The sequence below is a fragment of the Macrotis lagotis genome, chromosome X (genome assembly GCF_037893015.1).
Source record: "Macrotis lagotis isolate mMagLag1 chromosome X, bilby.v1.9.chrom.fasta, whole genome shotgun sequence".
NCBI classification, from domain to species: Eukaryota; Metazoa; Chordata; class Mammalia; order Peramelemorphia; family Peramelidae; genus Macrotis; species Macrotis lagotis.
This window is the reverse complement of record NC_133666.1, coordinates 520,614,555-520,631,075: the sequence shown is the minus strand read 5'-3', so window position 1 is coordinate 520,631,075 and position 16,521 is coordinate 520,614,555. Positions and strand designations below refer to the sequence as shown.

The following is a 16,521-nucleotide window of genomic DNA, read 5'->3' as shown; positions in this document are numbered from 1 at the left end:
CGTGAAGCTGGAAGCAGCAATTTCCCAACGCTTCCCAAAGGGGGAGGACCGGCTTGACATCTTTTCCTTTGTCCCGTTCGTCTTGTCTTCCCCTCCCCCGCTATCCAGTTCCCCTCCCCCCCCCGCCCGGTCCCCACCTCCCCCACCCGGGCCCGCAATCCCTCAGGTGGAGGAGTGGGGGGTGGAAGCTTCTAGCTTGTAAAACAGGTTTGAGTTTAGACAGGGCTCTGGCGCCCCCCACCCCGCTTCTCCGGGGAGGTGTTTGCTCTGCTGCTGCTGCAGCACCAGCAGCAGCACCAGCAGCAGCACTCAGCCTGGCTCTCTCTCCCTCCTCTACAGGGTTCTCTGCGCGCTCTTGATCCTGGCGCTGGGAGCGGGGTGGAGGAGGCAGTGGCTAGAGGGAGGGAGGGTATTGCTTGCTCTCCTTCCTCGGAAACGAGGGACTGTCCCTAGACTGGGGCCCTCCTGGAAAGTCGGGATTCATCTGGGTGGAGGGGAGCTGGTGTTTTCAGAGAAGGGGAGATAAAGCCCTGGAGAGAGTGATCATGTATTTGTTTCATTCTGATAGAGAGCACCCCGAGACCTGACCAGACCTCTGCAGGAGACAAGGTCCCTGACCCGGCCCGAGGTTTATTTATAGCGCAGATAAGGAGCCCGGGATGACACAAACAGCAAAGGAGTGGTGTCTCAGGAGAGCTGTGTGGGCTGGTTTCATTTTGCTTCATCTCTGGATCCGGGAGCTTGGGTCCTATTGGTCCTTCTGGGGGCAGAGATGGGGAAGGGGAAGGCACAAGGGAGACTCATTGGAGTCCGGGAGAAGACATCTCTCCCCGCGCCTCCCAAGCCCAGGTGGGTGGGGGTTGCAGTTTCCGGCGACTGCCTGGAGCTGGGGGGGCACTGAGAAGGGGAAGGTTGGACCGAAAGTGCCAGTGGGTGAAAGAAAGAAGTGTTTGCCCAAACGCATACCACAGGCGGCCTTTTATTATCTAGGGGCGTTTCATCGAGGTTTACTCTGGGGAAATTTTAGATCATCTCTTCTCTGCTTGTGGTCTGCCCGGGTGGGTGGAAGAAGCTTGGCAATGTGACAGGAGCTCCTACTGCCTCTGCTAATGCTGCAGCCTGGAGGTGGAGTGACAGCCAACTTCCTTACTGACCCCACCTGATCCCAAAGGGAGCTATGCTCCTGGTTCTGGATGGACCCTGCAGGATCTGAAAGATTCGGCACAGACTCTGTACTTTGAAGTCATCAGCGAGTCACTTAATCTCTGACAGCCTCAATTTCTTTAACTACAAAATAGGTATAAATCATACTTATACTACCTACCTATCAAATAAGATAATATGTATAAAAGAAACACTTTGTAAATTTAAAAGCACCAACTTTATTTTTAAATCCAAGTAACCTAAGGCACAAAATCTCTCCTTCATTCTATTTTTTTTTCTTTTTAAAAAACTTTTATTTATTTAAGGCAATGGGATTCAGTGATTTGCCCAAGGTCACACAGCTAGGTAATTATTAAGTGTCTGAGACTGGATTTGAACTCCAGTCCTACTGACAACAGGGCTGATGCTCTATCTACTACACCACCTAGTGCCTCCTCCATTCTCATTCTAAAACATTTGATCATATGAGCCTCGAGGGCAATGAGCCACTGCTATTCAGAAATAAAGAAGTCTTATAGTGGAAAACATACTGTCAGGAGATCCTAGATTCTGACACTACCTTCAGCAAGATATCTTCTCTGTGCTTTATTTAACCCATTTGTAAAATAAGAGTGTTAGATCAAATGATTTTTGAGGTTCTTTCCAATTCTAGCTCTATGACCTTACATGTTAGTACTTAACATCACCTTTTCTAAGACTTACTGCTTAGGATATTCCATTGAAGTCTTTAGAATACTACAAAAATATGAATGCAGAAGAACTTTGTGGGATGTCTCTCTCCTTTTGTAATGGGGTTGGAGAAAGCAAGAGAAGAGCATGAGTGAGGGTGAAGATTTTTTTCAGTTTATCTTATGGGAGTAGGTGTGGAGTTTGATAGCCTTTTCTATGAGGCTATCCCACTTTGTTAGGGAATCCCTTTGGCCATTTAAAAAACTGAAGATCCTTTTTACATGTGTAATTCTGCAGAAGGTATTGGTGAAAGAAGTAGTAAGAATGGGGCACTCAGATGTATGAGACTCAATAGGATTTCTTGGGAAACTTCTTCAGGGATCTAGTAGAGTAAGTCATTTTTTGGTCTGATCTGGTAATCAGATCCACTATCTTCCTCCTCCTCCTTGTTGAGGTGATAGCAGGATTCAATCCCCCTCAGTTTTTAAGAGAAAAATCTTGGATACAGAACTAATGATATTGTTATCACTTTTTCCTCTTGTTGAAATTACTGAAATAAAATAAGATCTTTAGTGGACACTTCCTAAGAACTCAATGACAGCAAAAAGACTGGTTTATTTCTGGCTCCATTACCTTTAAGAAGAGTGAATAATTTCCTTCTTTGTCTTCTAGTAGAAAAGATTTTTTTTTTCCTAGAGGAGAAAAGGGAGGGGGAATGAGGTTGTTCAATCCCATTCTATTGCTTAAAATTCGGAAGTGTTGACCCATACAAGTCACATAGAAATAACATAAATAAAGCATTTAATTCTTGGAAGGAAAGTCCAATAGGAGGATTTTTCATATTGGGATGGGCTAGATCTCTGATTTATAATAGCTGGCCTTGACAATCTGCTCTATTGGAAAGTGATGAACCTGATAATCTTTTAATTAGCCTGATCCTGAGTAAGTTAATTGGGGTTATATCTTAGTACTGGAAGGGATGTTAGAGGTAATTTAGGCCCATTCTCTTATTTTACAGATAAGGAAATTGAGATTTGGAGAGGTTTAAGTAACAGATTTGGGATCTGAGTGCAGGCTTTCCAACCCCACATTGTAGTTCTCTTCCTTCTTTCTATATTGCACAGTTTTTTCCCAAGGACTTTGACATCTATAACTATATCTACTGTTTATCACAGGCTTAAGGTAATATATGTGTGTGAATTCCTTTAAAAAAATTAAAGTTTTATTAAAATGGGAAGTCTTATTCCTCTACCCAGACATGGAAAATTCTTTTCTTCTTTTCCAATCCCCCCCCCCTAAATCTTTCTCCCCATCTACTAGTTTCAAAAAGAAACTAAAAAATCCCTTAGATGGAATATTTATTGCCCTGCTGGGTATGTACTTGTTCTTCTGTTCCCCCCTATAGAGATACTTTCTGTCATTCTGAAGTCAGTGCTTCTACTTTCTTTCCAATAAAATATCAACTCCTTTTGTTTTACATATCACCTTTATGCTTTCTACCTTTAACATATTCCCCAAAAGTGTCTTCTTGAATTCCTGATATTGAAATGATGCATAAAAGAGTTTAAGAAAATCTTTCCCGTTTTACCCCTTTCAATATGTTCTCCATTCCCCCCCCAACATTTCTGAGGTCTTAAAAAATGGGGAGAAGCTGGAGAAATGGGTAGGATGAGGGCATTAAATTGATATTGTTCTTGAAAGGTAAGAAAATGATTACCATCCCCAATTAATTTGGTCCCGGACAAAGCTGAGTAAAGAGAGAGAGAAGCTTCCCCTGTTTGCCTAAATGTTCTCAAAATCAGGAAAGACAAAAAAGGGAAAAAAACCCTAACAACAATTAAAAAACTTCACATAACAATACAATCCATTTAACTGTGGCTCATACTTTTCATACCAATCTCATGACTTTTTTTTTTTTAATTCCCTCGTCTGATTCTTGAACTCTGGAGCTGGCAGCGTTTGTGAAGGGGAAGTAAAATCTGACACTGCACCAGCAGGTTTACCAAAGGTCTCTAATGGGTATTTTCTTTTTCTTAGCCCTGCCCCTGAATTGTCAGACGGCGTCTGCCTCTCTGAAGTTTGCAGTGATTTCCTTTCCAGCCTGGCCTTATCTTGGTCCGCACGTTGCTGCCTCTTGGTGACTAATAAAACAATAACATTGTCTCAGGATAGAAAAAAAAAGTCTGAGCTGTTTACTCACTCTATGAGGGTTCAGTATAAAAAGGAGGCAGAGAGCTGTCCAAGTCAGACTGGCTTCTGCATGGGCTCTGGAAGTCACTGAAAAGATCGTCGGGTTTCTAGTGCAGCTCACTGGACGATCGCGGAATTTTCAGACCTTTTGCATTGCCTTCTCTCTCAGCAGAGGCAGAAGCTTTTTTTCTTTTCCTCTCGCTCTGGACACCCAGACTGAAGAAGGAGCTTTGGGGGTCCAAATATCAGAAGTAGTTCAGTGTGAAACTGAAGCTGGTTTTGTGTGTTTTAATTTGAGCTTAGTTGGCAGAGGAGGTATTTTCAGAATGGATTATTTCCAGATGATTTTCTCCCTGCTGTTTGTGGTTTTCCAAGGAGCTCCAGACACAGGTAGGCATGCTGGCTTGTAAGCTTCTGAGTATTAATGACTTAATTATCCACTTTAGTGCTTTTCTTGCTTGCCTCCCTCCTCCTATCCTTTACTATTGTGGCTCATAAATCAGATATCTGGGAATTATTGCCTATGGTTACCAAATCTTGGAAAAAAACTAATAAATAATGAAGTTGCATATGTATATGATATGATAGTCTATCAACTGGGTTTAATTATCACAAAGGAGTTTTGTTGGGTTTTTCCTCTATCATTAAATACCATTCAAATGCTAGACAAAATTTAAGCATAGTGCACAGTGCAATAATAGGTGTATTAATGCACAGAAGTCGAGTATTACCATCACATAGCATTGCTGCTGATACTAGCATGTCAGCATGTGTGATATTAGAGAGAGTGTTTCAACTTGAAGCTATGGAATTTTGTTCAAGTCTGAGTCAGTGAGCATATGAGCAGAAACATCATCTAGAGTATGGTCGATTGAATAAACCCCCCCAGGTGGTTTCAGGGTGAGAGCAGATGCTTTCTTCCAATCTTGTCATTATTGACTTTAGGTTTTCTTCTGGCAGATTTTTGGCACTCAGTATAACATGAGCTTTATTTACAGTTTTATTCACTTGTCTTAGGAGAGACAGAGAGGCTAAATCTAGGTTTTATAAAGATTTAAGATTGTGAGTATGTACTTGTGTGCATGTTTGGTTTTCTGTCTGTGCAACCCAGACCAGAGGGAGTGGATGACAAGGAATTAAAACCTTGTCAAGCATGTGTCTGATCATTGGAAATCTGCTGGGCAAGTCAGTTTCTGTAGCCAAAAGCCATCTAAAAAGCTAGCAAGGAGAATGTTGCAGGAGCTGGTAGAAGAGTCTGAATCTACCCCCTCACAAGTTGTGCATTTTATTTATACAACCGCAGGAATCTTTTTTTTTTTTTGAGGCACAACAGCTTGGTGACCCTGGTGCCTAGATCAGGTCCCCAAAACTTCTCTTGAGCTTTACCTAAGGTCAATAGTCTCTTTAGACTTCTTAGACACTTTCTGAAATATATGCTATAGAGTTCATGTGTCCTCTCTTGCAAAATGTATCTCTCTTCATCTCCAAGTTTCTATCTACATTAGAAAAGAAAGCAGATTTGGGGTAAGGTGGGAGGTAGCAGTGATTACTCTACAAAAATTGATAATGGGTGGATCACTAAAAACTGTAATAACAAAGTAATTTGAATTACTTGCTATATAGGAATTAGGACATGAAGAGAGACCTGTATATGGGAATACCAGGTACACTTTCCTAAAAATTGGGGGAATTTCAAGGTCATTAACCAAACCCAAACTTAAAGTTATAGCAGAAAGACTTTCACAAAGTACTAAGGGACTTCATAAAGTAGCTTCTTAAAGTGTTTGTTTTCCCTCATTTCTGATATTCCCTCCAGGGACTGATAATTTTAAAGTGGGTAAAAGCAAAGCAAAGCATTTAGGTTAAGGAGAGAAGAAAAGAAAAGAGTTCATGTCATGTATTTTTCCCTAAATCTAAGAATGTGTTTCACACAGGTATGATTTGAATACTAAAATTCCATGTTATTTCGGTGACTCTAAGATTAAGCTAGGTGGCTCACCCCTTTCTCCTCCCTTATCTCTCTTAGCCTTTGGTGCTGAAGTAAGTACAGAAACCCAGTCTGGTGGGTACAACAGACCTCCCAGTGCACCTTGGCGGCCTCGACGGTCTAAACGCTGCTCCTGCTCATCCATGTTGGATAAAGAGTGTGTGTACTTCTGCCACCTGGACATCATTTGGATCAACACTCCCGAGTGAGTCTCTAGAGGGCATTGTAACTCTAATCATTCATTATAGTACTAGTTGAAACTATAGCTTCTTTCCTGTGAAGCTCCTTGTAGTTTTCTAGAGGTTAATTCATCTGAAGAGATTTAATGCCTTTCATGGATATTATTCTTTCAATAAAAATCAACACAGGACAACACAGGACAAAAAAACAACATAGGACAATCTAGCAATAGAATGGAAAGGATCCTCTAGGCCACTGGTTTCACCTACTTATTTGTTTGATAGTTGGATTAGTTAGTTAGAAAATTGTTGATAGAAATTTGATACATGTAGGACCCTGTGACAAAATTTCAAGCCAAACAACATTATATTGGAACCTCAGAAAGCAATTCTCCAGGGTGTTAGCCCAACTGAGGCTTGGGAAATGGATTCCCAAGACTGGATTCCACGGATTCAATATTCCTTTTCTTAAAGGGCATGATTAATTCTCAGTAAGAATACTACTGCGCATTAAGGATGGTATAAAATCATTATATTTTGCTAGTGGAGAGAACAGGACCACAATCTAGCTATGAGATCATCCATCTAGGACCCAGGGAGATCACACTAGTAGTAAGCCTTAGAAGTAGGATCTGAATTCAGACCCTCTGTCTCCAAAATCAGAGTTTTTCCCACTGGACTGAGGCCAAGAGATTCAAAAACAATGTATTTATGGTCATGCAATGAGTCTGGGATAGCTAAGTGTTAGGCCTTAGAGGCAGGAAGATCTAAATGCAAATCTCTCCTCAGACTTCTAGCTGAGTGACCTTGGACAAGTCATTTAACCCTGTTTGCTTCAGTTTCCTCATCCGTGAAATGAGGTGTTGAAGGAAATGGCAAATCACTCCAGTATCTTTGCCAAGAAATCTCTCCAAAGGGTTCATGAAATGTTGAAAACAATCAAACAAAACCACAGTGAGTTAGAGTCACTGTCTGGAATAACACTTGGAACCGAGGTCTTCTGACATACCACTTTGACCTTTCTCCATTTTTACAGAACTATTTTAGAATATGTACCCTCCTCCAATTGCTTTTCTCCAAACAATTGTTATTTGAATGAATATAATATCCACAGTGTTGTAGTTTAGCCTAGATATGACAAGAAAAGTCTCATAAGCTTTACCTGGGTAAAGGGATATTTCTTAAGGGTTAGGTTTCATCTGTTAGTTGAGAATCAAAATGGATACTTTAGAAGCTATTCCATACTCTGTTGGTTAAGATAATCTCTTAGAGATATGTGATCTGACAAGATCTTGCCACAAAGGGTTGTAAAGCAGGCAGAGTTATAGAGTCTTCTGTTTTGGAAAGAGATGGGCTCACTTCTCTTAGGAGTTTACTGTGTACAATTGGAAATCTGAAGTTGATAGAGTATGCTAATCTCTTGTGTTTTGGCATTTCATGGAAATACAGGGAGGGAAAGATCTGTGTAGAACAACAGCAGAGTAAGAAAATGTGAAACAAACACCAGAGCCATTTTTATGCTGACTTTTAATTATTTTGGAAAGAAAATAATACCACTTATGGAAAGAGAAATTTGAACCTGGTTAAGAGCTGAATTACATTGGGAGTAGTAGGATAATTGTCCACATTGAACACTTTCTGAGCTAGCAGTTGGCATACTCCTGAAGGTCCTACCTTTGGGGTTGATACTTTTAGGCTGCCAAAACATTAGATTAGATGAACTCTTTGTATTACTTAAGGGGATAAATATACCCAGAAGACAGTGTCATTTTTTTTTTTTTAGTTTTTGTAAGGCAATAAAGTTATTTGCCCAAGATCACATAGGTAATTATGAAGTGTCGGAGGCCAAATTTGAACTCAGGTCCTTCTGACTCTAGGGCTGGTGCTCTATCCACTCTACCACCTAGCTGCCCCTAAGACCATGTCATTTTGAAGGCAGTCAATTATGCTAATGTCCACTTATTTCTTCTTCTTTTAATTCTAGGCACACAGTTCCATATGGACTTGGAAGCCCTTCTCGATCAAAAAGATCCCTAGAAGATTCACTTCTTACCAAGTCAGCAGACTCCAGGAAGAGATGCCAGTGTGCCAGCCGAAAAGACAAGAAATGCTGGGACTTTTGCCAAACAGGAAAGGAACTCTGGTGAGTAAAGACACCTTTCACTTTTAGTCAGCTTTGCAGCCACCCAAACCTCTCTATAATCTAATATTACAATTCTGGCTTTAGAAAAAAGGTATTTGTTGCATTGAAACATAACCCCAGAGTGACAGCATTGACAATACAATTGCTGTAATTTTTTTTCTTTCTTTCAATCAGGGTTCAAAATACTCTGAAGAAAGCCTGGGATGAACCTAAGAAAGGAAAAGACTGCATTGGTCATGGACTGAAGTGTGTACACCAGCAGTTTGTGAACAGGAAGAAAATGAGAAGGTGAGAGACTTTTCAGTGACTCAGAAAAGGTCCCTTTCCTCAAAGGCCAAAACTTGCAAGGAGTTCCACAGAATATGGGAACCCTGCTCAGTTGAAGAGTTCTGGGCTTATTAGTCAATATAGAGCAGAGGATCCATCTTGACATTTAATTTCAGTATCTTGAATATAAACAAAGACTACTGTCTAACTCATTTAAGTTTATAGTTGTGGGGAACACTTAAAATAGCATCCTTATTTTATTACCCAACTCCCCCCTGATCTTTTTTTCCTGAGGGAGGAAACAAATCAATCCCTTTGCAAAGAAAGCCCTTTTCTATACACAAGGATCTAGGTTTTTCCAAGGGAGACAGTTATTCATATGGCAGTCCATGAGGAAAATAAAGTCATCAGGTAGAGTTGGTAACATTTGGAACATACTAGGTTTTTTTTTTCCTTAATATGAAAGTGTGTGTCTGTGTGGGGTGGAATTAGCAAGGAGGAGGGAGTTGCTTTTTTTTTTTCTTAATAGGAATTGTATTTGTCAGATAACCAGATTTAATCCCAAACCAGATTAGTTTCTTTCCCTCTTCCCCCTCCCTTTTTTAGTCATGACATAGACAGGAGGGAAGATTTAAATCAGTCAGCACATTAGAGACCTGTTAAAATGATGAAACCTCCAAACCCCTAACATTTGGGATTCATGTGCCCAGAGGAAGAAACTTACCCTTAGATGTGTCACATTTTCCATATTTCCTCATTAGGGTCAATGGCAATTTTTGGAAATTCAGTTGTTGAGAAGTTCTGTGCTCAGAATGTATTAAGTCTGGGCCTGAAGTCAGGGACTTCAGTTGTTTCCAGAATTTTGGTGACTTTACTAATCACTTGACTAGTACTAGTCTTTATATTTGTTTTAAATAAAGCCAGTCATACCAGATACTAATCATTGAAGGAAGTGGATCACTGAACCACAATTTGAAAAATGACTTGAAAGTCTTGACCTTCCCGAGACTCAGTTTTCTCATCTGTAAAATGAAGGATTTGGACTGGACAGCCTCTCATGTTCCCTATGATTCCAACTCTAAATCCTATCAGGTGTCCATCTTCAAGGTGTCAGCCTGAAGTAAACCAGCTTTGTAAAAATAAGTTAACATAGTGCTTCAAATGTTATTATCCCCATTTTACACATGAGAAAATTGTGCTTATGAAAGATCATAAAAATTGTACAAAGTAACAAAAGTAATAAGTGTATAATAAGAATTATGACGAACAAAAGTCTTTCCCCAAGTCCCACACTATCCATTATGCAACACTATCCTATTACTAACTCTCCACTTGGTATCTAAAGCATTAGCCAGGAGAAACTTTTCTTTGCCTGACACAATCTATTCTAGTTTCAGCTAGACACATCCCTTCTCCCTCTTTTTCCCCAGCTACTTCCTACTATTGCTTTCTATTTCTTTCATCCCAGAAAAGACTAGTTCCCTTCTGAAGATAAACTGAGTTTCCTGTAGAAAAATGAATAAAGGAGACATTCTTAATTTCCATTAGATTTAACAGATTTTTTTCTGCTCTGATCATAACATCTATCCTGCTTTCATATCTTTTAATAAACATCTTCAAAGTTTTATTTTGTTTGGGAGATGATATGATTATGTTGTAGTTTTGTGGTGAGAAGAGCTCAGGAATCAGATTGAAACTGATTTTCTCTCTCTGATGATTTAATGTATTTCCCTGATTCTGATGTTGATACCAGGGAAAATGTAGCTTCCAACTGACTTCACTTCAGCCCCTCCCCCCTTAGCTTCTGCTAACCAGAGCAATACTTAATTCTTTTTTCCCCTTAAGGGGATTAAAAACAACAACAGACATGTCAGCAACATCAAGGACATAAGCCACCAGGAGAGGACCAGCAGTAAGGAAAGTCATAGAAGCATGAGAAGTTACTTGGTGGGTTATACTCCCCAAGAGTAGGCTAACTTCACTAGAAGACAAGTAACTCAACTGAGTAGAGGGTGAGCCTTTAAGGGAAACATAGGGCAATGTAGGCAGTAGCTCAGACAATTATTTCAGGCTAAGTCAAAGATCTGATATACACAGACAACTTAGGTCTTTGTACTTGGCATTATTCAATTAAAAGCCAATTTATACTTGGAGGGGGAGTTTACACTAATAAACTAATATCAGAATATTTTCATAAAAATATAGATTCTAATACAAAATGAATTCATTAAAAGTTGCCATATTAACTTGAGTTGTAATCAAAGGTTCAGAAGTGATAGAAATATACACATTGGATAATCATTTCAGAACAGCACATGTCCAGTAAGTGATTTGCAATGATTTTTTTTAACTTTAGTCATATTTCAAATGAAAAAAATAACCTAGCTGAAAAATGGGTCTCTTTTTAAGATGATTTTAAAGACCAACCTTCTTCTGATATAATTAGTCATGCTGATATTTTTTCCCAAAAAAGAGACTTATCATGATAAAGAATCACACCTGATGTCACAAATCTTTATAATTTATTCAAATATTCCCATAGTATTGTGAGACATTAAAGGATCTCAATTAATATAGGAATGTGTAGCTACTAACAACTACCAAGACTAAACACTGTTTAACTGGCTATTAGAATTTAGAGAATTGTAGATTAAATAGCTCACATTCTTATATCTGATCTAAAAATTTATTTTTAATTTGATCACCTGACATTATTACAGTAATTTTACTAGAAAGACCCAAGGGGAAATTCCCTTATTTATTAGATGTCAGTTTCTAGGCAGAGATTATATGGATGACTACCAGGTAAGACATTTCAAATGTCATGTTCTGGAAAAGTGATTTAGGAAAGTCCAGCCTCAGAACTTGCTGATTAACCTTTCCCAATGAGTCTGCCACCAGCAATATCCATGTCTGAACCCCATAGAATTGCTGGCCTCCTAGGTATTGATTCAATTTAAATTTCAAGACCCAGACTCGAAAGGGTCAATTTTCAGTCTCATGAGGTTTTTATTAACAATTTCCTATAATCATAACAGGAATTTGGCTCTAAAGGATCAAAATGCACCACATAGTGAATATAATCTTATAGTAGCAACAATAATATATTATCACAGAAAAACTAACAACCCATTCTATTAATTGTTGTACATAAGGACTGTGCTTAAGAATGAAATAAAAAAACTTGAAATGTAAAAAAATACAATAAATCTCAAATTACATTGAAAATGAGCTTTTATAAAAACAAATATTTTATAGTAGAATATGTTCAATTATTAACCATGTTTAAAATAGACAAACATAAACCATTGCTTTCTTTAAGCCATTTTAAACAATTGGAATATCTTAGGTGACTTTAAAATAATTACAACCGATATTTTTTTAATTTTAAAGGAAACTAAACAGTCATTAAAAAATCAGATTTCCAAGAAGGATAACATAAACTATTACTCTTCACCAATATAACATTTCTATACTGAAATTTTATGTCTTAAGACACAAATAAAAGAAAAGGAAGTTCTTAACTTTAATCTTGTAAAGTAAGAAATGTTTTCAGGGATTGAATCTTATTATATGTTCTTAAATGGTACAAAGAGATTTCATCAAAAATTTATATTTTTCTTTTGTTTCTTTCAAATTCCCCACAGAGTAAGCCATTACCAATTTCAGGTTTCAATATAACTTCAAATAACTTACATTTTCAAAAGTGATAACCAACTAGTTGTAGATATAATTTCTATTAACTTTAGGCACTTACAAAACACAAATAAACCCATGACTTCAAAGATGTGACTTATCAGATAACAAACTGACTCCATTTAATTTTCCTCATATGCAATTTCCCCCAAAGAGATGAGGGTGGAATATATTGATGAGAGGCAGTAGCTCAAAGACTTAATCATTTTAGGCTAAGGCAGGGATTCATTGTTGTTGATTGGGACTTGTCCTTGCCAGGGAAGGACAAGGTTCTTTGCTAAAAATTCATTGACCTCATCATAATAACCTGAACAATGGGATGGGGGTAGGGGCATATATTGTCTTCAACAATGTTAAATGTAGGATACATGGTCAGTGCAAAAAAGAACAGATTAATTATAAGACATATTTCTCTTTCCCATATTTCCTCTGCTTCAATGTAATTCTGAGTTTGGTTAACAAAGTTTGCTCTTGTCTTGTTTTACAGGTTGGAGGCCATCAGTAATAGCATCAAAGCATCTTTTCACATTGCAAAGCAGAGAGCTGACCTCCACACAGCAAAGCGTGTAACCCATAACCGAGCACATCAAACACAAAGCATTTGGGACAGTCTGAAGACAACATCTTAGTTAAAAGATCCTTGGTTCATTCTCATGTACTCTGACTGGTAAAGCATGGCAACATCTTCCCTGCTTTGGCTATTCTTTGTTCCAGATTAGCAAAGAACTGGGGATTCTAGTACCAAACATTCCAAGAAAGGTAGAGGAGTTCGAAAAATATGTCTTCATTTTGCTTCTGTTAGCAAAGAAAAGCTTTGCTCCTCCTCATCCAAGAATGTAAACGGATGGCTGACTGGGGGCCAATCTGGGAGAAAACGAAGACTAAGTAATACATTAATTAGTGATACATCTGTCAGGAGGAGGAGAGGAGACAACACATTTGGATGGAGCTTCTGAAGAGAGGGTCCGAAAGGGAGTGTGTGTGTGTCTGACTCAAATGTCTGGCAGATTTCAGGGAGAAACTCCAAAGCTCCATGAGAAGATTTTGCAAGGAATGCACAAATTGGAAACACATGCCATGGAGAGACACCCAAGTTAGAAATAAAAGATACTCGTTTTCAATTCATAAAAATGCAAAACTGAAAGAAATCGTACTACTGTATATTAGGATGTGTTTCATGAATACGAGTCTACCTCACCTGTATTGCACTCCTGCAGAAGTATTTCACCACCTTGTTTTGCCTTTACTCATTACTCCCTGCTTCCCCTTCCACTATCCTTGCCCAAATAAAACCCATTCTCTGGCCTCTTAGAAGTCCAGTGTGAGCAATAGTAGACATCACATTTTGGTGATGATCTACTCCATTTGATGCATATGAGAAAAGGTCATTGAATCAGGTAATTGATACCCTTAGTGTTCTTTTTATTGTAAAATGATAAAGAGTTTATGAGAAATGCTAAAAGGTGAAAATTGGGTAACTTTAGGGCAGCAAAATCATTTACCTTATTGGGGAACTGGCTAATGGATGTTGAATTAAATTTTGTGATGTACTTATTTTTTTATAGATATTTATATTCAGACAATTTATTCCTTATATTTACCATGTTAAATATATGTTGGGGCAGGCCATATTGGTCTATGCATGGTTTATGTATTTCTGAATGAAATTGAAATTGAGAAATGCTTTTTGCCTATCAAGGTAACACCTTAGAAATAAATATTTTTCCCTACTCTATTGGTTTGATGTTATTGTTTTATAATTCCCAGGCAGGTAACAGTTTTGAAAGGCACAAAGAGGATACAAATAGAAGAAGCTTTAGTTCTTATGATGATTTGATTTTTTAACTTTTCTGGGGAAGCAACTAACTATTGGATTAATATTTTGGATTCTTTTTGTCTCATCTATAAGAATCTTGATCTATTTAGTGAAGGAAGACTATGAAGAGATCTCATTGAAATGTAAGCAATAGTCAACAGCTCTCAGTTATCATCTTCCCCCTCCTCCTCAATGGAAGGTGTTGAAAAGACCAAAACTCAGCCCTTTCCACCCTTGTTTGATTTTGACCTATTGTAGATACTACACATAATCTTTTCTCAACACACATTGTTAATGGTGATTGCCAGTTTCATAGGGATGAGGAAGTTGGTGAAAATTACTGATTGTAGTCCAGAACCAATGTCAAAGGGCACATCTTCAATTCCCAATTCAGTCATTCAAAAAGTATATAATAGGTACTAAGGACATAAATGCAAAAATGAGATATTCCCTGGCCTCAAAAAGCTTACATTTTTATTAGGGAGACATAGGATGTCTACAACTAAATAAATACAGAATGTTTGTGTGTGTGTGTGTGTGTGTGTGTGTGTGTGTGTGTGTGTCCATTTATACTAAGAAAATTGATGGAGAAATTCTGCCACTTGAGAAAAAGAGCATCAAAAATGATCTCTTGATAAGGTGGCACTTGAATCTTGAAGGGGGCCAGAGTTCCCCCTTCAAGGAAGAGTTATACAAAGGAAAGGAAATGGAATGAAGTTTGTGGGGGATATAAGATAAAGTCATTATCTTAGAATCATCTTGTGAAGGGATTTTGAAGTCAAAAAGAGGAATTTACATTTTATTCTAAAGGCTCATTGGGATAGCTCCTCTTTAGGAGTTTCTTGAATAGTTGGAGGATTGGTGGGGTGTGTGGAGTGTCATTATTATACATGTTTTAGAACTATTAAGTTAGCTGTGTGGAGGATGAATTAGAGGGGAGAAAGGTTCAAGAGAGAAAGAACAATTAGAAGATCATTGCAATAATTCAGGAGAGTGAGAAGTGATGAGGGCCTGCATCAGGATGCCTGCTGAGTGAATGATGAAATTGAATCAACACTTAATAATGGATTGAATATGGAGTGTGAATAAGAATGAAGAAAGGACGATGCCTCCAAGATTGGGAACTGGGGTGATTAGAAGAATGGTGGTGAATAAAAAAAAAAGAATGGTGGTTTTGATAGAAATAGTGAAATAAAGAAATAGAGTGAGTTTAGAGAGAGAGAGAAAATAAATTCTTTTACATTTGTTGTGTTTGAGATTCCTATGGGATACTCAAAGACAGGTATCTATCAGGCAGTTAGAAATTGGGATTGAAGTTTAGGAGAGATATTAGGGCTAGATAGGCAGCTTGAGGAGACATCTGCAGAGAAGATAGTTGAACCTTAGAGATTATCACCATTTTCTTTTTCCTTCAATTTCAGTTCTTTAGGCTTAGTTTTCTGTTTGGGGAAGTATATCAAGAAAACACAACCCTACACATGTGGGATTGTCTATCATTATAACAAATATACTGTACCCAATATTTAACAAATTCTGTAACCAAAAAAAATCATTAAAGGTGTACTTTAGAGATGGATTATTGCATACAACATGGAGCATGAGTGGATCCTGCCTAAGTTAGGGTGATATTTATTCTGGCTGGGGTACTTCCCATTTATCTTGAGTTCATACCCTGCCCACATCTGACTGATCTCACATGTGATCTGACTTCTTGCTGATTGGCAAGGATTTCTAGTACTTAAAACTGCTGCCAGACCTAGATAGCGTTCTGGGGCACTTTATCCTTTTTCTTTCCACTAAGGAGAGAAGTAAGGATCCTTTATTTTAACTTTGACTCATTACTTTCTCACCACTTTGCCTCAGGGTAAAACTTAAACTTTGGTTTTAGTTCATGTCTAGGATATCCCTGAGGAAGGAAATAGAATGGTATCCAATCTTCAATGTAAATCAGAGGTATTAATTTCCTGCACACAAAATAAATGTTTGGCCCAAAAGTTTCTCACAAACAAACATTTACAAAAAAATCTATTTGAAAAACTATTGTTATTCTTTGCTTAGATGTTGACATTTAAAACTATAAAATCAAGCATTCATCAAGGATGAGTGAATAAGCATTTTATATTTCAATTTAGCTGTGTACTGACCTCCTCAAGACAGATGTCTTTTGGCAAGGAGTCTGGCCAGGGAATAGGCTCTTCTTCCTAATAGTAATTATCTTCTGAAAGAGTGATGGATTAATATGGAACTGTGTTAAGCATAGTTATAGATGTAAAGCCTATATTGCATTACTTTCTTCAGGGGGAGGGGGAGGGAAAGGAAGAAAAATGTCAAAGAAATGATTATGGAAAACTGTAGTAGGCGAAAGAAAGAAAAATGAAGATTTGTGAAAGAAAGAAAGAAAGGAAGGAAG

General features: G+C 38.1%; 1 protein-coding gene across 1 annotated transcript; it reads left to right on the top strand.

The window, feature by feature from the left end:
• The first annotated feature begins 3,935 nt into the window (after nucleotides 1-3,935).
• On the top strand, nucleotides 3,936-16,317 carry EDN1 (endothelin 1). Its single transcript, XM_074207819.1, has 5 exons — nucleotides 3,936-4,413; nucleotides 6,050-6,215; nucleotides 8,174-8,332; nucleotides 8,507-8,620; nucleotides 12,783-16,317. Exons 1-5 carry the CDS (start codon nucleotides 4,350-4,352, stop codon nucleotides 12,922-12,924), a joined length of 645 nt encoding a protein of 214 aa, XP_074063920.1. The 5' UTR covers nucleotides 3,936-4,349; the 3' UTR covers nucleotides 12,925-16,317.
• The last annotated feature ends 204 nt before the right edge of the window (nucleotides 16,318-16,521 follow it).